The sequence below is a fragment of the Xenopus laevis genome, chromosome 4L (genome assembly GCF_017654675.1).
Source record: "Xenopus laevis strain J_2021 chromosome 4L, Xenopus_laevis_v10.1, whole genome shotgun sequence".
Taxonomy (NCBI): Eukaryota; Metazoa; Chordata; class Amphibia; order Anura; family Pipidae; genus Xenopus; species Xenopus laevis.
Window position 1 is genome coordinate 82938856 of NC_054377.1, and position 23881 is coordinate 82962736.

The following is a 23881-nucleotide window of genomic DNA, read 5'->3' on the forward strand; positions in this document are numbered from 1 at the left end:
ATCCCTTAGGGTGTCGGACAGTCCCATACGAAATTGATGTCGAAGGGCTCTGTCATTCCAGAGGGTATCTGGAGCCCAGCAACGAAACTCAGCCACATACTCTTCTACTGGACGACGGAGCTGTCGAAGGTTTCGTAGAGCTGCCTCAGCTGTATCTACTTGATGAGGGTCTTCATAGATTTTAGACAGGGCCTGAATGAAGGAATCCGTCGTAGCCAAGAGAGGACTATTTTGCTCCAATAAACGGTGAGCCCACGCCTGAGGTTGCCCTTGGAGCAAAGAAATCATCACTCCCACCCGGATCTGATCGGTAGCATGAGACTGAGGTTTCAATGTAAACAGAAGACGGCAACTATTAATAAAGGTTCTAAAAGTCCTTCGGTCCCCAGAAAATTTGTCAGGCATAGCTACCTTAGGTTCATGAGAAGAAGAAGTTGCTCCTCCGGCGGCAGCACCAGATTGTCCAGATGTGGGAGCGACTGGAGGAATCGCAGAAATCTGTAAATCTTGCAACTGTTCCTGCACATGCAAATAATCTCCCCGCAGTTCTCTCACTACCTGGGTGAGTGAAACGATTTGTTGAGACAAGTCGACCAGGGTAGGCAACTCTTCCGAATGCTCCATTTTTGGCTTGGTGATTCTGTCAGGCTCTTTTGGAGATTCAATAGGAAGAGCAGTTAGAACTGCTGTTAGTGTACAGCTTGCTGAACTTGACCCGAAGGAATAGATGCAAGCCAAAAGCGTGGTCGGAGAACAGGCAGAGAGTCGGTAGGCGGGCAGAGGTAAACGTAGTCAGGGACAGGCAGAGGTCAGAGGCAGGCAGAAGATATTCGTAGACGGAATCAGGCAATAGGTCAGTAGGCAGGCAGAAATACTCGTAGTCAGGAACAGGCCGAGGTCGAAGGCAGGCAGAAGGTAATCGAAGTCCAGGTCAGGCCGAGGTCGGTAACAAGAAAGACAAATCCAAAGAATAATCTGAGAACACAGTAACAAGCACAAGCAAGGAAATCACCAAGCACTGTTTGCTCTTGCTGACGTCTTTTTATAGGGACAAGTTTGGCGCCAAAAACATAATGACGCAGCGTCAATGCGCCCGCGTCCACCGCGACGCGCGCGCGTCCGAATAAACGGATGCGCGCCCGCGCGACAGACGCGCGCGCGACAGACGCCGGGAATCCTCAGGAACCTAAGCACCCCCGTGTCTGCACCCCGGCTGCGGTTACAGGTACCTTACATCCTCTATAGTTACGCCACTGGGTAGCAGAGTGGTGTTGAGGGCTTCCTTAAAGAGGACTGGTCACCCTAAAGCTGGCCGTAGATGTTGAGATTTTTAAAAGATCAGATCCTGATCGTGAGACCACCATCTTCTCAGAACGATCGTACGATTGTACGAATTTACCATCAACTAAAAAGACCAATTTGCCAGGAAAACAAAGGGGAGCTGCCTGCTTGGCCCTGCAAACATAGATAGATTGCACTGGGACCGATAAGATTTTTTGACCTGGCCGATGAATTTCCCGACAGATGTTGGCCGAAAAATCGTAAGATGTACGATCGTTCGAATCCCACTAACCGCACGATAATTTCGAAGGATTGGTCAGGCTTCCCTAAAATTGGTCGTTCGGCAAGAAGAATCGTTGCGTCTATGGGGAGCTTAAGAAATATTTCCAAATCTTAATTTTTGGTGTTAGTCAAGCAAAATAAACTTACTTACACTATATACATTAATTAAATCTTGTTCTTTCTTTAAGTCTTGGCACTCATAATCAAAGCAAGCAGACAGCAGGGTTTGTTCACCTTTCAAAAAATTTTTTCAGTTCAGTGGTCTTTAGATTATACCCCATAAATAAAGACTTTTTTCAATTACTTTCCATTATTTATTCTTTACTGTTTTTCCAAAATCAACAAAGTTTAAAGTTGAAAGTTTGTGTCTCTGGTGTTTTAAGACACTAGATCCAAAAGGAAGAGTGTGAGGATCTCCAATAATCAAGAACAAATTTTGTTTAAAAAAGTAGAAAATTTATTAGGACATAAAACCTAACGCGTTTCAGCCTATGAGTAAGTGCCCTATTAGGCACGAAACGCGTTAGGTTTTATGTCCTAATAAATTTTCTACTTTTTTAAACAAAATTTGTTCTTGATTATTGGAAATCCTCACACTTGGGACTGAGGTGAACTGTGAGTGAATCTCCCTGCTATTTACTTAACTATAATATTTTTTTGTATTTAGAGTGGTACCACTTATATTGAATATTTTTCCTTGTGGCATCACACACTCCCATTTTTCTCTGGTGTTTGAGTCTGGCAGCTCATTCAGGTGCAGACTCTAAACTGCTAAAATTTTGCAACATTTAGTTGATACATTTCTCAGCAGCATTTCTGGAGTATTCGTAACGATTGTATCAATTCTAACAGCTGCCTGTAATGAAACCCTGAGATTCTGCTCAGCAGGAACAAAGATAAGAAATGTAGCAACTAAATGTAGCAATTTAGAACAGTTTACAGGATCGGCGACCCCCCTCCCAGAAGGTGAAAATTTACACTTTACACTTTAATATTAGAAAAACGGCCACACATACAAAATAGAAAGTAAATGGAAAAAGTCGTCATTTCTGGTGATCTATCGGAAAACATCTAGTTGTTTGAAGGTGAACAACCCTTTTAAGGCAAGCTTTGCCGCATGCCAAAATCGTATTCATGCACCAGCATGGGGCACCTGATGCCCACGCCCATGCACTGGTTAAACAATTGAATGGTGAGGAGGGAGGGGGGGATGTGGGAAGAGCAGGGAAATCTAGCAAGTTCAGAATGGAAAGTGAAAGTAATTGCCTGCCCCGCCTCGATGCTTAAGGCATAGAGGAGGCTCCGTTGTGATATATGATTGACAGCAGAGACTTTTAAACAAGTTTATAGCAGTTATGGGTGTGTTAACAATAAATGTATTTTATTATACAGCTTTTTATATGTCTGGGTGACAGGTCCCCTTTAATGGAGAAGGATTTGCAGATTTTTGACTGTTGAGGTTGGGGTTGTTTCCACAGGAGAAACGGTAATTGCAAGGGAAGATCTTTTTTCCCCATAGAAAATATCTTAGATCTATGTACCACTTTGTAACACACTGCTTATGGTGCCCAGATTATTACATTATACATATTTTTATCCTTGTATGTTAATTTGCTGTTTGGTTCGCAATATGCAATTTGCAGTTCAGTAACTATAGCAAGGAACATACCATTAGTAACTGTGGCCCCAAATCCAGCCACCCTCTACTGCTTTTACATCTATCATTTGGTAGGGTGGTTGTGGATTATGACACTTACTAGGAGCTCATTATCAACAGGACCATTGGGACTCCTCCAGGAGCAAAATTTTGTGAAGGTCCGCTTTCCTTATCTATATCTATCATATATATATCTTTAAGCCCCACAAATACACTTTTACCCCTAACCTTGCATGGGGTATAACTATCAAGTAAAAAGCACCTGCAATTTCTTAGGGTCCCTGTTATAGGAGTTATTCACTTTTAAATTAACTTTTAGTATGATGTAGAGAGTTTAGTTTAGTTTTTTTTATTATTTATGGTTTTTTAATTATTTAGCTTTTTATTCAGCAGCTCTGCAGTTTGCAATTTCAACAATCTATTTGCTAGGGTCTGGATTACCCTAACAACCACAAACTTATTTTAATAAGAGACTCAGTGCCGGACCAAGCCAACCGGGCATCCTAGGTGACCCGGCCGGCCACTGTGCTCCCCTCCACACGGACGTGCACGCTCCTGAACACATTGTGCGCAAAGCGCCGGAGGGGAGGGAGTTCGAAGAGCCCTGGAGGGGATGGAGGCAGGGGAAAGCGACTGAGGTGCGAGGAAAGCGACAGGGGAGACAGGGTAAAGCGTTTGAGGGGAGAGCAGCGAACATGGACTAGGAGTAGGCAAAAGTCAGGTACCTTCCCAGCGCCCCCCCCCCCTTTAGTTGCGCCCTAGGCAGGTGCCTCTTCTGCTTACCCCTAGTTCTGAAAGTTGATTAATACAAAGTAAATATAACAATCTGTAGCCCTACAGAGCATGTGTTTTTTAGATGGGTCGGTGGTTAGAAAGCTGTAAAGAGTCAGAAAAAAGCAAATAATTGAAAACCTATGAAAACGAAAAAAAATGAAGGCCAATTGAAATGTTACTTGGAATGAATCATTCTATAACACACTAAAGTTTAATTCAAAGGTGAACCACCCCTGACTGTTAGAAAAAGTCTCAATACGTGACGTGTTCCTGGACTTTTACCCAGATTTGGGGATAGCCTCCCATGGGGCATGAATATACTACCAAGCACCGGATGAACCAATTTCTGATACAAGTATTTTAATGACATGCTTGTGCCATGGTTACACCTGAAGAGCACGCCCATTTTTTTAAACAGAATTCATACAGCTATTACGAAGACGCTGAAGCGAGCACATGACCTCCACAATATGGCCACCATATCCGAAGACATCACATGTTATGTCACGTGATTGCGTTGCGCCCGCCTTCTCTATGTCGGACTCCGGGCTGGGTGCCTGTGGTGCAGCTGATTGGGGTGTGGAAGTGTTGGAAGAAACATGGCGGCGCACAGAGGTGATCTGGTGAGGTGCAGAATCTAAATTTCAGTACCTGCAAAGGAGAGCGCCCTGGAGCGCAAACATGGAGACGGAAGAGGAGCAGCACATGACCACGCTATTATGCATGGGGTTTTCTGATCCTGGCGCTATCCGTAAGGCCCTGCGCTTGGCTAAAAATGACATAAACGAGGCGGTGGCTCTGCTGACCAACGAGAGGCCCGGGCTGGACTATGGCTATGAGCCTATGGACAGTGGAAGTAGAGGCACAAGTGACAGTGGCAGTCGCGGCAGTGGAGGCTTTGATCCTCCCCCAGCCTACCATGAGGTTGTGGAGCCAGAGGTGAGGAAAGAGGGAACGGGGTTTGGAAATGATCCTTTATTTTTAGCATACGCACACTCTTTTGGCCGTATCTGTCAAACTTCCATGGTAATGTTGTGTTACGGCTCGCTGATTCAGCAAGAATTGTGCAAAGCTCCTGTGTTCAGCAAAGGTTGTGGCCAGAGGTGAACATTCTTTATTGCAATATGGTTACTGTATCATTCTTTTGAGAAACTAACAACAAAATGGTTTCTGTTACCATATCTGTAGAAATGATGTATATATCTAATCACACCGCAGTCCATTGCAAAGGTCAATTCCACTAATCCAAATGTATTCATGATCATAAAAGTGTTAGTATCTGTCCATCAGTTTGACATGGTTCATGCTCATAGGACAGTAACACTCAGGTCTGGACTGGGAATCAAAATAGGCCCTGGCCTGGCCTTCCAAGCAGCCCCCAACCAGCTCAATAAATAGTGACTGTCTATGGGAACTTACAGCAGCTCCTCTGGCATTTGCCAGAACCCACAGATTGCCAGTCCTGGCCTGGTAACACTGCACATTTCCCTTTTTCTTGTGTGTTTCACTCACATGCAGCCACTGACACTTGTGTGTGACACTAGCACACCGCTACGGACACTTGTGCAATAATGTGTACAATTCAAGAGCTTAATTCTTTTCTTTTTTGCCGATTTGTTCACTACTGTGCAGCATACTTGATATTTCTTTATTTTATAAAACTAGGGACAGTATTTTTATTTACCTTTAAAAACGAAATCCTGTATGGTTAATAACTAAACAACTCTTGCATCACAAGGACAGCTTTAGTTTCCATGCACCTGAACTGATTACTAATCAGTTCTGCAGGATGTACATAGTGGCCTGGTTTATAAAGGAGAATAAGACAATTCATTTTTTAAATTGTTAATGAACTACCCCCTAGCAGCATCATTTGACTGCCAAATATTATGACGTTAATGTGCAACAGAAGCTGGGGGCTCCAGGTATCACATGCCTGCCACAAAGTAAACTTTTCTACTTTACACATATGCAGAATGGTTTCTAAGAGCACATAAAACCCTACCACAGATCTGAGTACAATAGTTAATAGCAGTGTTATAACAATTTGTATCACTGATGTTTTTAACCTGAATGTGCATGCATTAGGTTTGCAGTCCTTTCTGGTAAATGTGAAACACCAAATAGACAAGACAGAAAAGAATGTGACACCAGTCCATTAAGTTCAACCCCTCAAAATCAACCCCAGTGTCATATTTACACATGCTTTCCTATCTATAGACTCACATGCATAACTATAAATGCACCAATATCTATACTAACTAAATCTATATCTTAAGATCACAATAGCCTATGATATTATGCTTGATCAAGAAATAATCCAAGCCACTCTTAAAGGCATTAATAGTATCTGCTGTAACAACCTCATCCAGCATGGCATTCCACTTCACTGCCCTCACGGTGAAGAACCACCTACACTGCTTCAAATGACTGTTCCTTTAATCTAAAGGGATGGCTTCTGATGCATTGATTGTAACCATACCCCCCTCTTTTTTTCCAGAGAAAATAATTGCAATCTTGATATTTGATCTTCGTAATTTAAATCCTCCATCCATTTTACCATTATAGTTGGGGTCTCTGAATTTATCTCAGCTCATCAATAATCTTCTTAAAGGCATACTGTCATGGGAAAACATGTTTTTTTCAAAACATTTCAGTTAATAGTGCTGCTCCAGCAGATTTTTGGCACTGAAATCCATTATTCAAAAGAGCAAACAGATTTTTTTTTTATATTTAATTTTGAAATCTGACATGGGGCTAGACATATTGTCAGTTTCCCAGGAGCCCCCAGTCATGTGTTCTGATAAATTTCAGTCATTCTTTATTGCTGTGCTGCAAGTTGGTGTGATATACCTCCCCCCTCCACCAACAGCCTAACAACAGAACAATGGGAAGCTAACCAGATAACACAAGATACAACAGCCTGTCAGAAAGCAGTTTCATAGTGCAGCACTGGCTCTTTCTGAAAGCACATGACCAGGCAAAATGACCTGAGATGGCTGCCTGCACACCAATATTACAACTAAAAAAAAACACTTGTTGGTTCAGGGATAAAATTTTATATGGTAGAGTGAATTATTTGCAGTGTAAACAGTGTAATTTAGAAATAAAAAAAAACCACCATAAAATCATGACCGAATCCCTGTAAAGGAACAGTAACCAAAAAAAGAAAGTGTTTTAATGAAATGACAGTTTAATGTACTGTTGCCCTGGTAAAACTATAGTTTATATAAGCAAGCTGCTATGTATCCATGGGGGCAGCGTTAAAAGCACATGGTACATAGCAGATAGATAGGTTCTGAAGAATCCCGTTGTATACTACAGAGCTTATCTGTTAACTGCTGTGTATCCTGTGCCTTTTCCCTTTTTTTCAGTTTTGAATGTCTGCCTCCATGACTACATAGCAGCTTGTTTATATAAACTAAGCAAATACACCCGTTTTACCAAGGCAGGGAAACAGTACATTATATTGTCATTCAGTTAATCACTTTAATTTTTTATGTACCTTTAAGAACTGGAGCCCAAAACTGCACTGCCTACTCAAGGTGATGCCTTACTTGTATTTATGTTTAAAATTCATTACACTTATTACAGCACTGCCCTAAGACTTTTTAGAGCATAAGTGGGAGATGAAGATGAAAACAGATGATCAAATTACTCTTTCAAGTTAAACCCCTTTCTAATAAACTGCTTCTTTTCTGTAAACTCTAGACACAGGCAGCAATTGGTAGAAGGGAAGGGCTTCTTTTTACAAAACACATTTTCTTGCTTTAACCAGGCGGTAGTGTGTGTGTTAAGAAAAAAGAAACCATTAGTTTGTGCTTTATAACAGAAAAAGGGAAGTTTATGGATTTTATTTTAAGTGGACAAAGCAGAAGATTTTTCTAATACAAGCCAATTCATTTGAGTCATGCTTAACATAGATTTAATTTGTCCATTTAAAAATGGATGTCTGTGTGATTCAGCAGTAGCATTATATTGTTCCCTTTCAAAATTGTTTGATGTATACCAGCCAATATTCTGTACAGAAGGGCAAAACCACATACAGAGGTAACTTCAACTTTTCGAAAGTACCATTATGTCCAACTTGAATATGTACTATGTGCTTACTAGATGGTCACATAATCATGATATTACAAAATTACAAAATAATCTGGTGGTCCGTAGTTATATATAGACAAGTGTTACAAACTCCCAATTGAACCATGATCTTCAAAATACAGCTCATATAACTATATACACAACATCTTGTGTATTCCTTTAATGACAAAAATAAGAATAACCCTCACTTACTGGTTACTTAATGGAGCAATAAGGCTAAACATTATATATTTCCATATGACATTGTTGAGCGGCCTGATGCATTTCTTACAACCATTCATACTTCCTCAGCGCTACACTACAATAAAATGTTTGTACTAAAGTACAAACAATGTCAATTGTGTCATTGAACTACTTGTTATTGTATAAAAACCTGCAGATTAAAGTGACCATACACATGGTGACCCCATTGTATAGGTAGTGCATGAGGGGCCAAACAAAGTATAACCATCTTTTTTTCTAAGAAATGTCTTTATTTGCACCAAAAAGAAACATGGAAAATTGAATGTAGCTTGCCATTACAGTCATAAATAAGGTTACATATGTGAATGGGAATAGGCTTACACACACATTTTTTTGACCTACTCCTATAATCAGAAATATACAGTGCTCATCAGATTTCCCTACTCAACAAAATATTTAGTTTTCTCTCCCCTGAGGCTACACCTATTCTCACTCAGGATTGTATCATATAATGAGCTATCTGTTCCTTTTTTAAAGGCGGGATCCCACGTGTCATTGTAACGTTACATTTTTAAAAATGTGCAGCTGAGCATACACACAGAATGAAGGCCTATTGAAAATAATGGAATACGCAATTCCTATGGGGTGCTTATGAGCCAATATCCGACACACAATGACAGTATTTAAACACCGATACGCCAAAGAAGCTCCATATTATTGAACTCTATGGAATCCACAGGTTTTAAATACAATTCGCTGAAATAAGCAGCATAGATGAATTGCATACAAACCTATTTGCAGCATTATATGCTGGTGATGTAATTACATTGCGAATTCCTGATCAGGACTGCTACATTTTGCATGTACATTACTTTTCCACTTGGCTTCTTTTAACAAAAGTTTACTAAAAGTCTATATACAAATAGTCAGCCAGCACTCACCACTTTGATTTTTAAATGTAGCGACCAGGTGCACGTCAAATGGTGTCCACTTCCACCAGCTTCAATATCCCAAAATCACAGTAGACAGCACCAGTCTTTGAAGATTGTTTAAAAAAGCCTTTATTGTAACTTCATGGCTTTATCATCTGAACAATCGCAACAACGTTTCAAGCCGCATGGCCCTTTATCAAGTGTTGATAAAGGGCCATGCGGCTTGAAACGTTGTTGCGATTGTTCAAATTATAAAGCCATGAAGTTATAATAAAGGCTTTTTTAAACAATCTTCAAGACTGGTGCTGTCTACTGTGATTTTACAAAAAGTCTTCCAAGTGGAATTGTGGGGAACGAGAAAAAACAGAAATGCATGTTGGGAAAAGAAAACTACAATCTGAAAAAAGGCATATCATGTGGCTTCATTGGCGTATTAATGCTCGACTGCGAGTTTTTAAAATTGCAATGTAAAAACCCCACGTGTGACCTCGACCTAAGTATTCTTGACCACCTTTCTTTTGTTCTGATCATAGTTACATAGTTAAATCGGGTTCATCAAGTTCTACCCCTCCAAATGGCTTTCAACACCCATGAAATAAAGGGACCTCTGTCATTGACTTCTACATGTCCTTGACAGCTTTTAGCTGGAGTATTTTTGGATTCAGGCTTTTAGCAGCTTCGGGGCCTAATAAAATTCTTTTTTTTTTTTTTTATCCCAAAAAAAATCTAGTTTTTAGTGGAAACTCTTTTTTCGGGAAAACACAACTTGATCTTTAATAAATAACCCTCTTAGTCTCATAAACTGCTAATCTCTCTTTCTGACCAGGTTAGCAGCCTCTTGGCCCATGTGTAGTCCCAAAAATACCTTGAGTCAGGTCAGGAAATCACACTGTCCAGGTCCCTTGCAAGTCCGCCTCCCACCCAAGTGCAGGCTGTTCTCAAGTCCCACTTCTGTATGCTCACCCAGGCTCTGGGACAAGTATGATAAATACTTCGGAAAGGGATTGGGAGCAAGTCTTAAAGAGGTGCTGTTGTGTTATTCATTTGAGTGTCACACATTTTTGCTATGACCCTGTAGAGCGCTCTCTCTGTTGACACTTAAGTCTGTTTTATCTGTTAATATTTACATTAATGCTGTACTGTTGTTATGGTACTTGGGATCTGGAAAACATGGCTTTTCACCAGCTGTAAAATTGCAACTTCTAGGCAATTATTTATCAAAGGTCGTGTTTTAGAGGTTTGTGATGTTTTTTTATTCCTCAAATGAACTCATAACTCGAAAGTTAAGAAAAAAACACAAATGGAAAAAACTCGAATAAGTGAATTTGGAGTGAAATCCCGAAAACTTGAATTAATCAAGGTTTCGGCGAAATAAACCTCAAATCACTGTAATTAATTGAGTTTTCGTGAGAAACCCACTGAAAAAACCCAAACATGAATTCTGCAAACTTCTTCAAATGGTTCAAGAGACAGCTGCATTGATTTTTACATGACCTCGACAGGTTTTAGCTGGAATATTTTCAAATTCAAGCTTCGGGGCATAAAAAAGTTTCTTTTTTTAACCCAAAAATTCAAGTTTTGACTAAAAATACCCTTTAAAACTTGATTTTTTGGGGGGGTAAAATAAAACTCAACCTTTATTTTAATAAATAACCCCCTTAATGTGGTTGTGTGTACGGGGTGGGAAAATAATGTCCGCAATATAGGGAAAGCAAACAAAATGTTATTTCCTATATTATGCTTCCTACACCTCCCTAATAGAACATTAGCACATTTAAAGTCCCTGTTGTCATGTTATATGCACTAGTATCATGCTATCCATGCATTGCCACTCTTTTTGCTGTTATGCCCTCTCCAATTACTCCAAATTACTCACTCAAAGCCAATGCTATCGTTTTCCTGTTGCTTTCCGGAGACCATTTCAGAATAGAATCTTGACTCACACACAACACATAATCAAGACACTGCTTTATGTGCTTGTCATGTACACTTTTCAGTTGCAGCCAGAATCTTTAACCTAGGCAGCTACTCATCTTATCCTTCTGCACTCTCTCACGCCTCCTTTTTCTTATATAAAAAGTAGTATTTGAAATATGAATGCATTTCAAAAGTTGTATTTTCTGTATTTTAAGTTGCAGTTTCCTGCATTTTACACCATAGATTTTGGCCCATTTTCCTTGAAGGGATTCTAAGAACATGTCTAGTTCCACATCAAATTTAAAATTAAATATAAAAAGATCTGTTTGCTCTTCTGGAAAATGAATTCCAATGCAGGATCCTGCTGGAGGACTGCTATTAACTGATGCATTTTTTAAAAAAACGTGTTTTCCTGCGACATAATTCCTTTAAAAACTCTTGTGTGTCCCCTTTTTGTTAAAAGTTTTAAATTTTCCCACATTTTGTGGGAGGGTTTAAATTTATTAGCTGATTGATTCCATTATATCCTGCCCGATTCTACTCATGAGCAATCAGAATTGTGTTTTACTCGATTTGTGTTTCATCACACTTTTTTAAAAGCAAAGTGCAACGTGCTGTGTTCCATCTGCATTCGTTGCTTACATGCGTCATCGTGAGGACGCCCACTAAAGAAGAATCGGCTGCGTCTGTACCTGCACTCCCCTGTGTTGAATGCTTTTAACTGGAACACAGGGGGGCAAAGAAAATAGCGAGAGTGGCAGGTGGTAGATATCAGTTTAGTCTGACTGTAGCAAATGCTGCTCACATTGTAAAATGTTGAAAAATAAAAAACACTTGCGGGAGTAAGGATGTCATATTGTTTCACTGAGATGAACGCTATCACATTTAACTGAGGAACTGGATTTTCCCCATGTGTTTATTGTGGTTATCTTGGCACCTCAGAGGGTTTTAGACTTCCAATGAGGTTTAAATGGAGTCTGAAAAAGCAAATGTAAAGTGTTTATTAAAGAGGCAGTATATGCACTTATATACCCTTTGGTCAACAAATCAATAGGACTTGATCAATAGGACGTATGTTGAAAATGAATTCTGACTTTTTTTAATAAAAAAAATCAATATCTAACTAATTTTTATGCTATTATAAATCACTAATGAAAATGTTTTTTGGTTTGCATGAACTCCCCAACTCTCACTGTACACTGGACCATTTATTTGTTTAAATAGAGATAACATGGACTGTATAAACAAACTCCTTCCTTCCCTAAGCTACAGTCTTTGTCCCTTTAAACTAAATTAATACATATCGATATGGTTCTAATGGCACATAAGCTCTGTGCATTATAAGTATTTTTCATCATGTACCTATTCAATTTCGATTGGAAAAAGTCTATCAAGTAGTATTAAGTACTTTTTTCCCTTTAAGAACCACCTGCACTGCTTCAAATAAAAGTTCAGTTCAAGTTTAAAGGGGTAGCCTCTTGTACTTTGAACTTTACTATGGGAAAAATGATCTTTAATATATTTCAGTGTACATGTAAATAGTGATCCTGTCTCCTTGCAAGCTCCTTTTCTTAAGAAAAAACACCCCCAACTTTGACAGTCTTTACTCATAGTTGTATTGCTCCATTTCTTTTTCCAATGTAGTTGAATATCTCTATACACCCTCTTGCTCATTAATATCCCTTTTAAGGACACTGGGCCCAAAACTTCTCTGCTTAGATTAAAAATGAATTCCCTTTTTATGCAAGACAGTGCATTTATGTTTTATTTTATATATATATATATATATATATATATGTATATGTATATGTATATGTATATGTATATGTATATGTATATATATATATGTATATGTATATATATATGTATATGTATATGTATATGTAAAGCACAGGCCTGCAGCACAGTATAATGTATAAAAGTACACACAGGGAGGATAAATAACATAACAAATACACTAAATATACACAAAGCAGACAGAGCTTAAGTGCCATGGGATACGTGAGAGAGTAGGAAGGAGGTCCCTGCCCCATAGAGTTTATAATCTAAGGATGTTTTTTATATCAACATGCATGATCTTGAATTTATAAACATTGAACCTCTTTTGCATATTTTCTGTTTGTTTCGTCAAATCTCTCTGCAATATCCTTCATGAAAGTTATAGTTTTACACAGTTTAGTATAATCCACAAGAATAGAGATATTATTTACAATGCTCACCTCAAGGTCATTAATAAATAAGTTAAAAAGCAAGCAACAACCAAGAACAGACCCCTGTGGTACTCCTCTAACAAAACTGGTCCAATTAGAAAATGTTCCATTTACTACTGCACTTTGTAATCTATCTTTAGTTCAATTACAAATATGCCCATTTTTCTTATTTTAGTTGCTTACCTTGGGTACTTTATCAAATGCTTTAGCACAATCTAAGTAGACCACATTCACTGCTACCCCATTACCCCAGTGTCTTGCAAGCATATTCAGGTATTCTGTACCTTGTTACCCCTAGAAGAGCTTTCCAAGCACTGATGTATGGCTTATAGTTAGAGGCTGAGAACGGGATAACATTTTGAATAATGGCACATTGTTAACAATTTGCCAATCTTTTGGAGCCTAGCCAGACCCCAATGGTTCCTGAGAAAAAAAGTAAAGACGTTTGACAGTCACAGAGCTAAGCTTGTTTAAAACCCTGGGATCCAGTCTTGGACCTTTGTTTACTTTCACATTTTCTAATCCCTTTTGCATTTTCTTTCCGTCATCCAGCCATCAATAGTTCTATTATTAGAATTGGGTCTATTAACAAGAAAACCTTAATTTACTCGGCTCAACCAGTTAACCTCACTCTGATACTAAACATCCCTTCTTGCTTCATTTTTTTATTTTGAAGTAACACAAGCCGCTATAGATTGCTTCACTGAGGAACACATTTTTGCTATTACTTCACCTGTGGTGTAGTAGTCTGAGAGAGGCAAGGCATAAGGGTTGTTGATATCTGTTGTAAGTACATACCAGATATGTAAAACAAGTTTACACATTTACTGCTTATAAATGTGCAGTGTGTTTGTTCCTGTATATAAGAATAGTTTTAAATTCTATTAAAATACAATTAACATATTATTTTTTTCTTTCAAGTATGTGTAATACATTACCTATTTTTCTTCTGAATTGTTTAATAGTGTTAAAACCATTGTTCATTATCATTGCAGAAAAATGACGAAAATGGAAATTGCTCAGGAGAAAATATTGAATTTCCCACCACTAATCTTTATGAACTTGAAAGTCGTGTTCTCACTGATCATTGGTCCATACCATACAAAAGAGAAGAATCACTTGGAAAATGTTTGATAGCTTCCACTTACTTGGCAAAACTTGGTAAGACTCTCTTGTCTCTATTGACATGTACCTATATGACATACATAAGAATGATGCTGTCAGTCATCCAGATTTTATAGCTAAGCTACAGCCTGCTCTCTTTCTATGACAAAGCCTAGAGGTGGATGTATCATAAAACCCCAGATATAAGACTTATGTGCTAAGGAAACCAACCCCTTATTGAAATCATTTAAAGATATCCTGTGTGTACAATGTAGGCAGTGAATAGCAGCTCTTGTCATAGCATGCTCCTCACACAGGAGGTGTGAGGCAGGTTAGTGTGAGAAGTCAGTTTTGATAGTCCAGTATGTAGTCAACCTAATATTCTTTATAAAAAAACAAAACAAAACACCCCTCTGACTTCTGTCATCCCCTCATCATGACATCCATATTCATGTGACAAGTAGATCCAACAAAAAGTATAAATTGGCTTTCGATCCTCAGGACATTAATGAATGTGTAATATTCCCCTAATCATACTCATTCAGTTGCAAGGCTTTGGATCCTATGCTAATTTATATTTATCTGGTGAATCTATTTGTACCATATATTGATGCTATGCATAGGAAATATAAGAATTGTGAAACAGTGAAATTTACTCTAGAGAATATTGCTCTTTTTATGTTCATAAAACAAAAAAAGAATAAACCATTGTCTGGTCTGAGTTACTATATGCAATTGGCACACAACGTGCATACATGCTATCTGAACTCCAGAAATTTATATCAATTAATTTTTTTTATTTTTTACACAGACATACTTAATTTCACAGAGTATGCTGAAATTTCTCAAACACCTTGTTACATTGTGAAGGTACCTCTGCTTTCCATAGCTGGTGCACATATTCCCTGTGCAAGTAAAGGTTTTTGGCTCCCTGTATAGAACTGCAGAGTTCATCCTACTTCTCACATCCTACTTCTGGCCCTAGTTGCTGTCAAGATGTATGTGCAGTGGAAGCAATAATACGATCTGAATCCACTGCACATTCTATGAAGTGGTTGGGTATTATTCAGCACAGCTGTCAAATAGATGTCTCATATGTAAATACCTTGGCAACTATTATAGGATAACGGGGACACAGTAAGATTTCTCACCTGTGGTTTAATATGTGCTGTCGTGGGCTACACATCTATCAAAAATGACTTTCAATTGAGTAACATTAGGATTGCCACACGTAAAGCATATACTTGCCGAGATCTGTCTTAAAGGGGTTGTTCACATTTGGGTTAAGTTTTAGTAAGATGCCGAGAGTGATATACTGAGACAATTTGCAATTGGTTTTAATTTTTATTATTTGTGTTTTTTTTTAGTTATTTAGCTTTTTACTCAGCAGCTCTCCAGTTTGCGATTTCAACAATCCAATTGCCAGGGTCTAAATTACCCTAGAAACCATGCATTGATTTGAATAAGCTGCTGAATAGAAATATGAGTAATAAAAAGTAGCAATAACAAATAGCATTTGTAGCCTTGCAGAGCATTTGTTTTTTAAATGGAGTAAGTGACCCCCTCGTTTGAAAGCTGGAAAGAGTCAAAAGAAGAAGGCAAATAATTAAAAAAAAAAAAAAAATAGAAATAATGAAGACCAATTGAAAAGTTGCTTAGAATTGGCCATTCTATAACATACTAAAAGTTAACTTGAAGAAGAACCACCCCTTTTTTCAAAGTAAATTTCCTCAGTTCGCGTTTTCCCATAATTAACCCACACTGTGTGAGTAATTTGTTTTACAGTCATTTTTAGTAGATTTGTCAAGTTTTACCTTGGGTGACCAATCTTACTGTGTGCCATTGCCCTTAGAGATAGTCCAAATTCATATGGTTTAATGCATTTTAGTGTAACGTATGTAAACAGTGCAGTTGCTCATAAAATATGAAGAAAGAATATGTTAATTGATCCATTCATGCTAACTGTATGAGGTAAATTTACTAAATTGCCAGCTTGACATAATTTTGCCACTTTGCAAATTTACTAACAGTCACCCTGAAGTTGCACTCTGGCGAAGGGGGAGAAACTATGAAAATTTAATAAGATTGTTTTTTTTCTGAAAGTTACCTCCTTTGCCAGAGTTTACTTTGCCAGGTCAGAGTAGGCGAAGTTCAATAGAGTAGATAGGAGTTAGTAAATAAAATTTTGAAAATGTTTTTGGGTGGTAGGCTGAAAACGAATGAAATTTTTTTTTAGGGTGCCCACCTTCCCCCCTACATTTGTTAACATATGGCACCTTAAATATACTTTGGGCACATGTGTAGAGCACCTATATAAACTTTTATTAACTTTCCCTGGGCTTGTGTAGTGTTCTGTATGCGCTGCTGCATATACGTCCATTCAAATTTAAATTTGGCCCCGTATGCAAATTAGCCTTCGATAGCACAACTTCACTTACCCTGACGAATTAACGCTAGCACAACTTCGGTACCTTTCGCCTCCTGAGCGCAACTTCGGATTTTAGTGAATTAGCGAAGGCTGTGCTAGCGAATTTCTGGACTTTAGTGAATTTGCCCTTATGTATTTTTAGGCATGAGATGTTGAACACAATTTAAAAAAAAAGATTTAATTCAACCTTAATTTCTTCAGATTTATTTTAGACGATTCATAAATATATCTTTTGGTTGTCAAAACTTAGTGGCCAGTGTATTATAGCATCAGCATGACTGGCACAAATTGGAAAGGTAAGGAAAAGGAAAGTGGCAAACGAACACAAGCTTGGAGAGTTCTTTATAGACAAAATAAGATATTCATACTGAACACAGTTTAGAACTACTTTTAGTAACTGATGACAGATGTACTGGAGGAATATCATATGAAATAATATGTAGGTATGCAATTTCTGAATCAGTGAATAGTTAATGTATTCAGTCATGTGTTTTTACAGGAGTATGTTAGTATCTGTTTAAAACAAAAGCAGTTACCCTCTACACCAGTGGTCCCCAAACAGTAGCTCGCGAGCAACATGTTGCTCACCAACCCCTTGGATGTTGTTCCCATTGGCCTCAAAGCAGGGGCTTATTTCTGAATTCCAGGCTTGGAGGCAAGTTTTGGTTGTTTAAAAACCAGATGTACTGCCAAACAGAGTCTCCTGTAGGCTACCAGTCCATATAGAGGCTACCAATCAGCCAATCACAGCCCTTTTTTGGCACCTCATGGACTTTTTCATGCTTGTGTTGCTCTCCAAGCCTTTTTACATTTAAATGTGGCTCACGAGTAAAAAAGGTTGGAGACCCCTGCTCTACACGCTCTATTGCTTATCTGTGTTGGGCTCTGGGCAGCCTTGACTGAAAATAACGCAGCTCTAACTGTAACAGGAAGAAGTGTGGAAGCAAAAGACAGAGCTTTATTCATTATTTGGCTCAAGTGATCTAACATGTATGGTTTTTTTTTTGTGTGCACTGTGAATCATAGGATCCCAGGGGCTGCCCTTATTTCTTAAAATGGCAATTTTCAGTAGAAGATTACCCAATGGCACATACTACTAAAATGTATATTATTATGAAAATGGTTTATTTACATGAAGCAGGGTTTTTTCTTCTTGTTGGTTTAAAAAATTAAACTAAAAGGTTTGTTCTGTTATAAATCTCAAATAATGGACTTTAAGATTTCTAACAAATCAAAGAACAGGGAAGCTTTCATAAATAAAATGCAATCTCATTTGTAAAAGATGCAAATCTCCTAACTGCAAGCATGAATATATTAAACCTTAAGTTTGCATTTTTTTTTTTTATTTGTCTTATGGAAGTATTAAGAATTGACTGAATAATAATTTAAAAGGCAAGTTGAAACAGACAGGCCAATACTTTGATGTTGATAGCAGATTTTTTTCCTTCATTCATCGTTCACTTGTAATACATGATAAATTAGATTAGTCACTAATATTTGTTTTATATTTTTTAAAACATTGTAGGTATTTCAGATTCTGATGAAAACTGCAAAAGATTTATGGATAGATGTATGCCAGAAGCTTTTAAAAAGGTAATTGATTTACATTTTTTTTATTAAGGTTTATAAAAGTAACAACATATACACAAAGGTGTGCCTTTTTCAAACAAAGTCAAATTCATGGTGCAATGTTACTGTATAATAATAGAAACATTATCACACTTCATCACTACAGAGAAAATATTCAAGGGCATGCATAAAAGGGAAAAAAAGATTGAAGGGAAATGGAATCAGAAATGAGTGTCGGGGGGAAGAGCGTTTTATTTAATATTTAGAAGCACGAATAGAGCTTTGAGCTTGAACATTGTGTAATAAGGTAGTATTCCCACAGGAGTGCAAAACTGACATGCAACAGTTTCATCATGTCACATTGATATTGATATGCACTAATTTAGGCACATGTCTGTGCTTTTGGTTGCCTTTGGAAGCAACAGAGATGTTTCGCCAAACCCATATGCAATACAAATACTTGTTTGTAGCACAGCATTTGCTCTGTATTAGATGTGTTTATGTGAGCTTCTGTAGTAGCAGGAATTTCAAACAGTATAAAAAATATTGTGGAACACTTAAAATTATCTTCTTCATATACATTTTCAGTAGAAATGTGGCATGTAAACTCAAAATTAAGGATAAAACTGTTACAGCTGGAAAATTCTCCGAATGTAGGAAACTATAAAAAGTGTGAAATCCTTTATTTTATGGTGACAATAGTAGAGAAACAAAAATAATACAGGTCAAGAGGTTAAGTACACTTAATATTGTTAAAAGCCTGAATTCTAGTGTTTGGTTCTAGTCACACAGGATTTTATTTTATAATAAAGATATATTTTCCCTCCTTTAGTTGTTAACATCAAGTGCTGTACATAAATGGGGCACAGAGATTCATGAGGGAATCTACAACATGCTGATGTTACTGGTTGACTTGGTTGCTGAAAGAATAAAGCAAGAGACAATTCCTACTGGTCTTCTGGGTGTTCTTACCATGGTAATGTAACCACGTATAAGCATTGAATCATTTACAGTCAAGGACCATATGGGGCCTACTTATCATGCTGTATAAAATGACTTATACCAGAAAAAAAAGTGTAAAAAGCAGTGTAAAGACTAAACTCAACATCATGTCAGTGAGAGAAATTCAAGCGGCAAGTAAATTTACTCTATTTAAAAAAAAAAATAATATGGATGATCACCTTTTTCAAATAGCATTTTCAAGTTCCTGCTGCTTTTTGCGTTGTTGCCAGTAAATAGGTTCTGTCAAGTGCAACTGTTAACATATTTTTTTTTTAACCAGGCTTTTAACCCTGACAACGAATACCATTTCAAGAATAGAATGAAAATGTGTCAGAAAAACTGGGCTGATATATTCGGAGATGGAAATACATATGCTGTATCACCACCAAGCAGTATGCAAAAGGTATGGTTGTAGCAAGAAGGGTTGAAGTGACTTTTAGACATTGCCTATTCCTGCTATTTATAATTTTGCCATAAAAGTATTTGCCTGATGCTTTTACATCTGATCGCCCATGTTCGTTTAGGAGAGGGCTGCCATATTTGTGCAGCAGTAGTAGCATTAGAAACTCGTGACTGGTTGTGAAGAAACAGGTTGGCAAAACAAGTTTAGGAACTTCAAGTAAAAATTACTTACAAAAGCAGCCCTATCAGCAAAAAACAATAAACATGAACTATAGGTGACATTAAGGGGCATGTTTATTAAAGGTTGAGTAGTTTTTTTTCCACGAAAAATTCTAGGGTATCTTTCAGTCAAAAAATAACTTTTTTTTTTTTTTTTTTTATCTCTAATCTCAAGATTTATTATAGCCCGAAGCTGGAAATAGCTTAAATGTGAAAATACACCATCTAAAACTTGTCAAGGTCATGTAGGAGTCAATTCCAGAGGTCACTTGAACCATTTGAAGATGTTAATAGCCTTCATGAGTTTTTTTGGTGGCTTTCTCAACACGATCAGCCGAGCGATTTGAGGTTTTTTTCAGTGGAAAACTTGATCAGTTTGAGTTTTCAGGTTTCTCAACTTGAATTCAGTGATTTGAGTTTTTTACATTCAAGTTTTTTCTTTAATCAGAAACCATTTGCATTGTGAGTCAAAGTCTAAAGCTCACAAAGCTCTAAAATTCGACGTTTGATAAACAAACCCCTTAATGTACATTTATTTTTAAGTGTCTATCACTTTAAGCACTTTTGATACATTTGCTGCATTTTTTTACGAGTAACCTAGTTTGCTCCAAGTTTAATAATTCATATTATCCAATCAGTTGTATATATGTAGTGAAGTCTTGGTAGTGCCATTTATTTGCAGGGATTCTAGGTTCTGTGTGTACTACTACATGTTTGTATATTTTTCTTTCCTCCAAAAGAGCTTACATGTTTGTATTTTCATTTGAAGCTGTTACTGACCCTTTAAAAAGCAATTGCTGTTAGTATGCTGCCTGCTTTATTTTTTACCCACAATTCAGCCTTCTTTTCCAAAATTCTCTGTAATTGTGCACTCATATTGGTTAATCATCTTTTTTTATTGTCTCAGCCTTGGTAGGAATTCCATAATTTCTGACCATGCAGTTAATTAAGTACAAGTTAGGTGTGTGTGTTTGCACTGACGCAAGTTCCTTTGTCAATGTTGAAAGGGTCATTGCTCATAAGGACAGTTGCTCATTGCTCAATTCCAGTTTGTCTTGTATTTGCCTATTCACAAGATGAGGGCTGGCTTGCATTCTGAAGTGTAAAGTAGTATTGGCAGCTCTCCCAAACAACACGAGAAAGCAGGAAGTAATAAAACTGGTTGGTATAACCATGATTTTTGTGGAATTCTTATTATTGAAGCAGCACATTCTTTGCATTTTTAAAGGTGCATAATGCAATGGCAAATACTTGTCACTGCCAATTTCGCCATTAAAGTAGATGTAAACCCCAGAATAATATTTTTTGTAATGAAAGTGCAATTTTCTCGGAAGTGTTCAATAAAGATTATTGTTGTAAATGTTTTTTCTTTTAGTGCCTTTTTGCACTGGCGGTTCTAACCACTTACTTTGGCTGGAAGAGAGCTTACTTCTGTTAATTTTGTTTACATTGAGTCAGAAACAGGAGTACTGAAAGGACAAAAACTTCCTCAAATGAAAACTATACCCCCTGAACAATTTAGGTCTCCATAAAAAGATATATTGCGTTAAATAGTTTATATGTAAAAGCCTGCTTCATGTAAATAAACCATCATAATAATATACTTTTTAGTAGTATGTGCTATTGGGTAATCATAAATAGAAAACTGCCATTTTAAAAAATAAGGGCCACCCCCTGGGATCTTAGGATTCATGGTGCACACAAACATACCAAACAAACTATACATGTTAGGTCACATGAGCCAATTAACAGACAGAGTTGTGTCTTTTGCTTCCTCACTTCTTCCTGTTACAGTTAGAGTTGTAGTATTTCTGGTCAGGTGATCTCTGAGGCAGCACAGATACCATCATGAAATGGTGGTTCACGGCAAGAAATGTAAAAGGGCAATAATTACGTAAATATATATACCAGTTTGATAAGATTCTTTAATATGCCACTTAATTTACTCAAGTATTCATTAAGGGGTATATTTTCATTTAAGTTGCTGTTATAATGCAAGCTGTAAAGCTGACATTAGTTATTTATAATTAATGTTTGACACTTGCTAAGCATTTCATTTTATTTTACATTTAAATGCAGTATTTTTTACTTTGTGTTATTGTGCATTGCATCACTATTGCAGAAAATACTCTGCTGCTTTCAGTTAACTGTATAATAACAGATTGTAGAGCATCTCTTTGATGACATTTCTTTCTCTTTCTCAGGAACCTCATGGTTGGCTTGTTGATTTAGTAAACAGGGTATGTTTTCATTTTCAGCCATTCTACTTACTGTCTAGCTTTCTAAATGTCATGTAGCTGTTATAATGACTTTGAACTTTACATCTTATTTTGCAGTTTGGAGAGTTAGGTGGATTTTCTGCAATTCAGGCTAAACTAAATTCTGAAGATATTGAACTTGGGGTAAGACCATGCAATCTATAATCTGAATATTTTTATGTTGATGTTTTTGATGTTTTGGAATAATCGGGTTCAAATATGAGCAACGTGGTACTGAAACACTTTTCATTGTAATTGTAGCTATTTCTTAGTGTTCCAGTTGACTAAAATTGTATTTTATTGTTAACATGCATTCAACTGAATGGCCCAATACGGATTATGGATTTGGGCCATCCTTAGTTGAAATGTAATAGTTGAAGCATGGCTCAGTGTTGCTTAAATCCTGAAATGGTTAACATCTGAAGTGTAACATTTTACAACTCATTTAAGCTTGGTATTTATCAATTTGTATGATATTATGAATGATAACCAAACTCTTTATAACTTTATTCATAGGCTGTATCAGCACTGGTTCAACCATTGGGTGTATGTGCAGAATACCTCAATTCCTCTACTGTACAGGTATTTGCTTGCATTATATATTACAACTTACATTATCATTGACTTTTGTAGATCATTTTTTTTTAATTCTAAAGTTAAGAGCTTAATGGTAAGGGCCATAACGCTGGCGATTTCATAATTATAGCGGGAAGGTAGGGGAATGCAGTTCAGGGATATTGTCGCCCCCGAAGAAGAGGCGATTTGTCATCGGGGCAACTAATCTCCCCGAATCTCCCAGTGTGTCCTTACCTTAATAAATAAATAAGGTAATGCACATTAACCACGTGACACTTGTGGTTTGCTTATCTGTTTTTAAACGTGTTTTTAAAATAATGTAACCGTTTTGTAAAGGTGTTTATCCCTGCTCTTGCTTAATTGGTGCTTTTTAATTTACTATTGCTTAAAGATTCCATTTTTTATTTAAAGGGGTTGTTCACCTTTGATTACAGTTTTAATATGGTAGAGAAAGCCCCATTCTTACCTAACGTATCATTTACCTAACTTTTCAGTTGGTCTTTTTTTTTATATATATATATATTTGTGTTTCTCTTTCAACCTTGGGGTTTACTGACCCAACATGGCTGCCTACAATTATAGTGTTACCATTTTATAACTTTTTATATATTTCTATTCAGGCCCAATTCTATTTATATACAGGTTTCTCTGTTAAACCATTGTTGCTAGGGTTAATTGATCCTTAGCAACTGTCAGGCAGCTGTGAAGAACTTTTGTACAAGAATAGATAATTAAAGGCACACTGTCACTGTCATACGTAAAAGTTGGAACATCAACCCAAAATATAAACATTTTTATAATCATTCTTTGCCATACAAAAATCACTGTCTTTTAGGTATGTAAATACCTAAATATTTTGGCTTATGTCCTCCAGAAATATAGAATTCTTAGTTTCTATTCTTTTGAATGTCCAACATGGTTAGAAGGTTTTTGCACCTAGTGACATCATCAGTATCATTGGACGTTGCCTTATGTACTTACAATAT

General features: G+C 37.2%; 1 protein-coding gene across 1 annotated transcript in view; it reads left to right on the forward strand.

Moving 5' to 3' along the window:
- Positions 1-4477: 4477 nt before the first annotated feature.
- The window catches only part of usp24.L (ubiquitin specific peptidase 24 L homeolog), a 101806-nt gene continuing 82402 nt past the window's right edge, over positions 4478-23881 (forward strand). The window contains exons 1-8 of the mRNA XM_018258288.2: positions 4478-4933; positions 14333-14498; positions 18395-18462; positions 19271-19414; positions 19721-19843; positions 22266-22301; positions 22398-22463; positions 22836-22901. Coding sequence (XP_018113777.1) covers positions 4676-4933; positions 14333-14498; positions 18395-18462; positions 19271-19414; positions 19721-19843; positions 22266-22301; positions 22398-22463; positions 22836-22901 — 927 coding nt within the window. The 5' untranslated portion in view covers positions 4478-4675. The remainder of the gene's footprint in view (positions 4934-14332; positions 14499-18394; positions 18463-19270; positions 19415-19720; positions 19844-22265; positions 22302-22397; positions 22464-22835; positions 22902-23881) is intronic.